At 45.3% G+C, this 7500-nt stretch overlaps 1 protein-coding gene across 4 annotated transcripts in view; it reads left to right on the top strand.

The window, feature by feature from the left end:
• Window positions 1-7500, top strand: part of trps1 (trichorhinophalangeal syndrome I) — a 179489-nt gene that overhangs the window by 156594 nt on the left and 15395 nt on the right. For all 4 annotated transcript variants that reach the window (XM_084081050.1, XM_084081051.1, XM_084081048.1 and 1 more), the window contains one exon: window positions 2415-2537. In XM_084081050.1, coding sequence (XP_083937176.1) covers window positions 2415-2537 — 123 coding nt within the window. The remainder of the gene's footprint in view (window positions 1-2414; window positions 2538-7500) is intronic.

The following is a 7500-nucleotide window of genomic DNA, read 5'->3' as shown; positions in this document are numbered from 1 at the left end:
GGAAGTGCTTGTCTCCTCTCCCCCATCTGTCGGTGGGAGACAATGGCAACGGGCGTTTATAAGCACCGCCGCTGTTTTGTGTGAACAGTTGACATATTTTTAACATCTTGCGCTCGGAGCGCCGAAAATGTGCTAAGCTCTCATCGCTGTCAGGCTAACAGCGGTGCCCGTGGCTTTTGCAGGCGAGAAATAATAGACGGCATCGAGAAGAAAGGGTTTCCCATGTGGGGGACACACACAGTGAAATCTGTGTTAATTTTAAACACATTTGAGTTATGAATGGATAAATTAGCACTGAGGGTTTTAGAGGTAGATGAGAGATGGGGTGATATGAGGGAAAGGCGGGGGGGCGTGTTGGGGACACAGAGAGAGATGATTCGAGTTGTCTCCGTCTCTTAACAGTTTAGTTATAGGCTTTTTAGAAAATCTTTAGGAAATCTTGAAGATGTTCCGTCACCTCAAATGCACATACATACGTTTTTATTTTAGACTATTTATTTTTAATTCAACTTTCACATGTTCCCATCGATGTCCCTTTCCTGCAATGGAAAACCACCGTGGATGAAATGAAACCGAGTTAGGTTTGTAAATCGCCACAATTTAAACACATTATTATTCGCCATTAGATAAATGGTTTGCGCCCGTGAGCCGGGTTGATCTGACTCGGGCGTGACTTTTAGTCAGATCCATGAGCTCCGGCACCTAATGATTTTCAAATGAAGCACTCTGAAAAGAGACATAGCTAGACACACACATGCACGCGCATATTCATGCTGTGGCCTCACCCCTCCGTTTTCTGACACAAACACAGTTGGCCAGTGAATTCATCCTGAGCTCCCGCTGCTGCAGCCCCACGGCTGTGATGAGGTCACATAGTCCTCAAACGTTTTCATGTCAAGGACCCCCAAATTGATGTATATTTGGCCGTGGACCCCCATCTGAAACATTTTGTATATAAAAAAAAAAAAATAGCAGATCTACAAGCTCTTAGCGCGGCACGAAGTGACGCGCCGTGAGCTTGTAGATCTTTGAATAGCCAACGTATAAATCGATAAAGTGGTTAAAATGATTGTGATGCTACATTAAATACTTTTTCTGCGGACCCCTTGGAACCCTCTCAAGGACCCCTGGGGGTCCCCGGACCCAACTTTGAGAACCAACGACATAGTCATCAGGGAGATGGGCTGAGAGAGGGCGAGACGGACGCACACACTCCACTGTCCTGACACTTAAATGCACACATACAGCGTAACTTGATTTATTGTGAACAAATAGTCTAGTCTAGTCCAGTCCTAGGACTTGGACGCTGTGGGGCACCTAGACAATAGAGGAGACTTCTATTGTCTAGGCTCATGACAATAACGTACAATGAAACGATGAAAAAGGGCAGGAATGGAAGTACTTTACCAAAGTGCATTTTGGTGTTGCTCGGACTGGGGCCGAGACACGGATAGGTCGCCAAAGAGACATAATGACGCTCAGAGAGAAAGAGATAAAGAGAGAGAGAGAGAGAGAGAGAGAGAGATGCGGTGAAGGAGGAGTAGAAAGATGAGGTACGCTGTCCTGTCGGGGTCATGAAGGTGGCGAAAGGGCCCCACATGCTTAATGAGATGGAGAAACATTGTGATTGGCTCATTACTGTGATGGAGCACGTTGCCACGGCGATTGGCCTGTTCACCTTCCCTGCCGCGCACGCACATGCACAAAAAGTGGAGGCATCAGCATGCACACTCACTAGTGCATAAACACACAAACACTTGATGCTACAAGGTGAGAGAAACAACTCCAGCCTGTCAGCCATTACTGCAGAAAAACCACAACACATTTGTGCATAGTTTGTTACACATCAAGGCTTGGCTCTCGTGCATACACACAATCAGTTACTCACACAATCTCAAGTCATTCACAGATGTAACTGACTTAACAAGCTCCATTTTGTGTGTGTCTTTTTTATTGAAGCGAATATTGGTGGTGGAGTGCTGGGTTTAAGCAACCATTTCCCTATTGCCGTTTTTATGGTTGAAAACAACTTTGTTCTCGATTGGATTTCATGTTTTATCCGCGATAAATACGATTGCATCATCTTTCTGCCATCCCTGTCCTCTCCGCATCTGTCTCACTGATGATCGCTCTTCTCTCTGTTATGCATAGCAACCGCACGCGCACGCACGCGCGCACACACACACACACACACACACACACACACACACACACACACACACACACACACACACACACACACACACACACACACACACACACACACACACACACAGACACACACACACACACACAGACACACACACACACAGACACACACACACACACTTCATTGAGATGAACATTTACGAGAAGGTTTCCGGACAAGAATAATCAACATTTCTCTCTCTCTCTCTCTCTCTCTCTCTCTGTAGCGTCGTAGAGGGAGCGGGGTGTTCTGTGCCAACTGTCTGACCACCAAGACTTCGTTATGGAGGAAGAATGCTAACGGCGGCTACGTCTGCAATGCCTGTGGTCTATACCAAAAACTACATTCGGTAAGAGCCCATGATAACAAACAACACCACCACCAACTGTGCTCTACTGTCCTGCCACAGAAATAAATGCATTAATTACACACGCGCGCATGCAAGCGCACGCACACACGCACGCACAGAAGAGAAAAGTGATTTCATGCAACAAAAGTCAATCTTTCTTGTCAATCTTGATCCTTTGACGATATTGCTCTGAAATGTAATCCCACCAAATGATGATTATCTGAATCAAAGATAGGCAAGATGTAAGATGAAGACTATAGATACCCACAGGCGAGTTGACACGCCACATGAGAGTTAACATTCTGTATAGCCAGTGGTTCTCAAACTTTTTCACATTAAGGACCCCCAAAGTGATATGTATTTGGCCGTGGACCCCCATCTGAAAATGTTTTGTGCCAGGGACCCCCAGAAGAGGAGATTTATGTAAAAAAAAAGAAAAAAAATTAGCAGATGTACAAGCTCGCAGAGTGGCACGAAGGGACATGCTGTGAGCTTGTAGATCTGCTATTTTTGAATAGCCAACATATAAAGTGGTTAACTACTTTTGCTGGGGACCCCCTGGAACCCGCCCAAGGACCCCTGGGGGTCCCCAGACCCCACTTTGGGAACCAATGCTGTATACCGTAGCAGAAATCCTGGTCTGCATGCACCTGGTCCTCTCTTGGCCACCAGGGGGTAGCACTCAGTATATAAATCACAGTACTAACTTGACCCAGAATCTATGGCTTTATTTTTTCCTCCCAAAAGATTGTTTGCGAACCATGTATTTACTCATCTGTGATGGATAAACATGTACAAATCAAATGATCCATACTTGAGTTAAGTAGCTGGATTATTTTTTGTGAAGGCAACTGTGTGTGTGTGTGTGTGTGTGTGTGTGTGTGTGTGTGTGTGTGTGTGCGTGTGCGTCTGTGTGTGTGTGTGTGTGTGTCTGTGTGTGTGTGTGTGTGTTTTCTGGCTTGCCGTTTCAAAGCTGTTGGGTGGCTGGTGATAACATGATGCTAATAAATGTGATGGAGAGAATCCTCTTATAGGCCTAAGCCTGGGGAAAATCTGCGGGAACCCTGAATTTTGTTTAACTACATGAATTAGACATGAGTTTAAGACCCAGTTAGGAATTTAGTCTGTAAGTTTTGGGTACATTTTAGCAAGCACTCCAAAACTTTATGTTCGTTTATGACTTTGGTTATGCATGACAACTCGCAAAGAAATGATGCAACCGTGTCCACAAATACTACTAAATATGATTTAATATAACAGAAAATACATTTTCAGGTCAGGATAACAATTTTATCTAGAGAGAACTCATACGGAATACAGGTTGAAGAAGTGAAACTGGAAGTGATGAAACAAAACAAAGAAAATTGCAGACTAAATGGAACCGGATTGAATCGGATTGAAGCTGATAAAAGATCTCTCCTGAGCTTGTAGATCTGCTACTTTCGCTGAATAGGGACGGTTAAAATAAATCCCAAAACGTACAAGGGAGCCAGTGCCAGTACGGGGGGGACAGGTGCTTAGACTTTGAGACTCCTATTTTGCCTCATACACATCTCAACTGCTGGTCTCACAAGCTCAGATGATGAATTTCCGAGTTCCAATCCAATGAATCATTTCATAAACAAAGCCAGCAGCAGGATTACTTGCGCAGCCACTGGGAGCGTCCCGCTACTATTCCACTGGATTGTTGCTTTAAAGACCTTTTAAGCAGATGAAAGACTATTCCTATTTCTTCTTCCTGCCCCTGCACGCGTCCTCGGTTCAACCCGTTCATCTCCTCTGCTTGCTCCAATCACCGTTCGAGCTCCCTCCTCCAAGTCTTGGCAATCTTCACGACAACCATATTTTATATCCCATAATAAAAGTTTTATATGCTCTACACACATTATTAGAGAGGATAGCAGCTAGTAAAACACTGAGAGTGAGAGAGAGGGAGGAGAGAGAGGGGTAGAGAGATGAATAAAAATGGAGAGAAGGTATCGAGCGGAGGCTGGGGGTGTGAGGAGGGAGGTAGTGTAATACATATGTATATAGAGAGAGTCAGAGGAAAATCTAGGGAGATGCGAAGAGGGAGATTAACACATGAACCGTAGCGTGGAATAACAGTTCTTTGTTGCGACGCACTGTGAGCTCATAGATCGGCTATTTTCGCAGAAGTCATTTAGTGTAGAACAGGGGTCTTGAACGCTTTTCAGGCCAAGGACCCCTTAGTAAACGTACCCGTTGGCTTTGCACTTGGTCTGCTCTCTTTTCCCTCTACACCAAACCTCTTTGCCAAAAATAGCTATTTTCGGCTAAACTTCTCCTCAGAATAGGGATTCTAGGGGTTCAAGTGGTTAGTGTAAAAAAAAAAAAAGAAGTTCCTCTCACACAAAGATTTGTGTAGTAGTAACTCTGAGGACCCCCTAGGGGTCCCGGACCCCCTGTTGAAGGAAAAAATGGTGAGGGCCTAGTATAGACCCCCCGGGGGAATGCGGGTCAACAAATATGAGCGTTTACAGTAAGTGGTTCAGAAAGTGATGATGCAGAAGAGACAGATGCAGGAGAGATGGAAAGAGAGGTGATAGAGAGAGCAATACATGCAGGGAGGGAATAATGTGTACCAGCGGTAACCCAGCCCCTGCATTTCCTTCAAGCTAGGCCTGCATCCATAAATGCGTACCGCGTTGCGTCTACCTGTCTGTCATCTGTGTTTGTGTGTGTTTGGTTGGAGAGGGGCTGTTAGGAGGACAACTCGGGAGACGGATCATTTCCATAACTTCGGTATAGTGTCAATCATCCGTGTCGTGCCGTTGTCACACAACCTGCAGGGGTACAGGAATGGTAGCCATTAAATCAATACACCCCCTTGCATGTCTAACCATAGATTTTTGGTTTTCACTGCAATCGATGTTTGACATGGTGTCCGACACGGAAGCAATGCTTCATGCATCCCCCCCCTTAGGCCAATACCCTTGATGTCGAACATCTCCGAAAATAGGCTACCTGGAAAATCAAGTCGGATTTCTCAAAACTTTTCTGACCTAAAAACTTTTGAAAGCCTTTCTTTTTTTTTACTTTGCGGATTTATTAGACAGCAGAGAGTGACAGGACGGGGGAAGGGATGACATATACAGTAAGACAGATGACAAGCCAGATTTGAGCCAATGACATCACAACCGCAACTGTTCCTACTGTACTGTATGCTACATGGCAGACCCTGCAGGGCAGCCCCTTTATCTGAAAATGATCACCCCATAGGAGGGTTTTAACGCAATGATCATTAACTACTTAATCGTACTTCAAAAGACGAATGCTTTGAGACGCGTGCGACAGATCGTATAGTGATATATTTACAGGACAGACTGACACACACACAGACAGAGACCCATGCATTTATAGATAGATAATAGCATCACAGAACCAATGCAAATGCTGTAGGGCATCCTTCATAATGGGATGGTATCAGGATTGCTTTCAAATCAGTGGCCGTATTGGTTTGTTACGCGGATTTTCTCCGGCGTTTACGCCCATTCATTGCATTTATATTTACCCAGACATATCGGTAGGAGGATATCTCTGATCGTCTGGCTACACAAGATTAGTCAATGCATGACCTATTACAGTAGGGATGGGTATGAAAAGTACACAAGGCAAGTAGCTAATGTAGAGGTGAGGACTACTAGTTTACAGCTATGCAGTGGTAAGCACCTATTACTTGGCGGTAATGATAGAAATGTTGATTGCGGCGTGCCTGGTGGCTCAGCCAGTTAGTGTACAGACCATATAGTTCCATGTGAGCGCAAGGACCCCCGGATTGAATCTGACCCCTGTCTTGTCTCGCGTGTCTCTCCTTTTCGTTCTGCTCTCGTCTCTTCCTTTGTCTTGCTGACCCTTGTGAAATAAAGAATAGAAATGCCAAGAATGCATCTTTAATTAAGGAATGGCGGGCCCATAGCCGAGCGCATGCCAACGCATGCCACATGGGTTCAAATGCCCGATGGTTGAGCCCCCGGTTTCCCGGTGTCTCTCCCCTGCTCTCGCTCCGTGTTTGCTGACTATCTCCACTGTCACTATCCAGTAAAGGCTCAGCAAAGCAAAACATAAATAAATAAATAAAAACTGGAGGGAAAAAAAGCAATGTTCATCACAGGTTTTTGAGCACCTTGGCAATCAGCGCTCTACTCAGATGGGATTACAGCACAGTCGAGTGAAAGTAAAGCCAAATTAACCTTTCCTGAATGAGCCATGCATTTCGCCTGATGAAAACCCGTTGCTATAGTGGCAACAATAACAATACCATGACAAGAGGCTCAGTGTCCCTGCCAAGCAGTACCTGGCCAAAAAATAGGCTCCACACACGGCTGTCCTCAGAGGATGTGGCCATGCTTTTGTTCCTGTATGAGAATTAGCAGGGTTCAATTTGTAAAGAAAAAAAGAAAACACTTAAAGGACCACTTAACCTATTTTCAACCTATCTTCATATAATTGGTCCTCACTAATGCTCATTACTCACTCCTCTAAATCCGAGGCCATGGTTCTCTGCAGCAAAGCGGTGGATTGCCCACTCTGGGTAGGGAATGAGACCTTATCTCGGGGTCTTGTGCATGAGTAGGGGAGGATCAGCCGGTGAATGGGAGCGGCAGGAGCGGTATTGCATTGGCTGTATACAGGGCTTAAAGGAGAGCCGGGCACTCGACAACACGCGAGGCCATCGGCTGTTCGGCACGGGCGCTCACTCACCTCCCTCAGGCGTGCCTTACAAGCCTCATACAGACATTAAACCGAAACGAGTGCTCCTCAAAATAGCTGTGTTGGAGCATAACCTGTGCGCACACCCACAGTTTGAATGTTTGTATATGAACAACAAACAACAACTGTTTTTTTTTTAAACACAACCCAAACTGGTTAAGGTCGCTGTGTCTCTGCCTTGCCCTCCAGGCTCATTACTACAATAGTTATTTTGTCAATTGAGGAGTTGACA

The sequence above is a fragment of the Gymnoscopelus microlampas genome (assembly GCF_963454915.1).
Source record: "Gymnoscopelus microlampas genome assembly, chromosome: 15".
In the NCBI taxonomy this organism is placed as follows: domain Eukaryota; kingdom Metazoa; phylum Chordata; class Actinopteri; order Myctophiformes; family Myctophidae; genus Gymnoscopelus; species Gymnoscopelus microlampas.
This window is presented reverse-complemented; position numbering and strand designations above follow the sequence as displayed.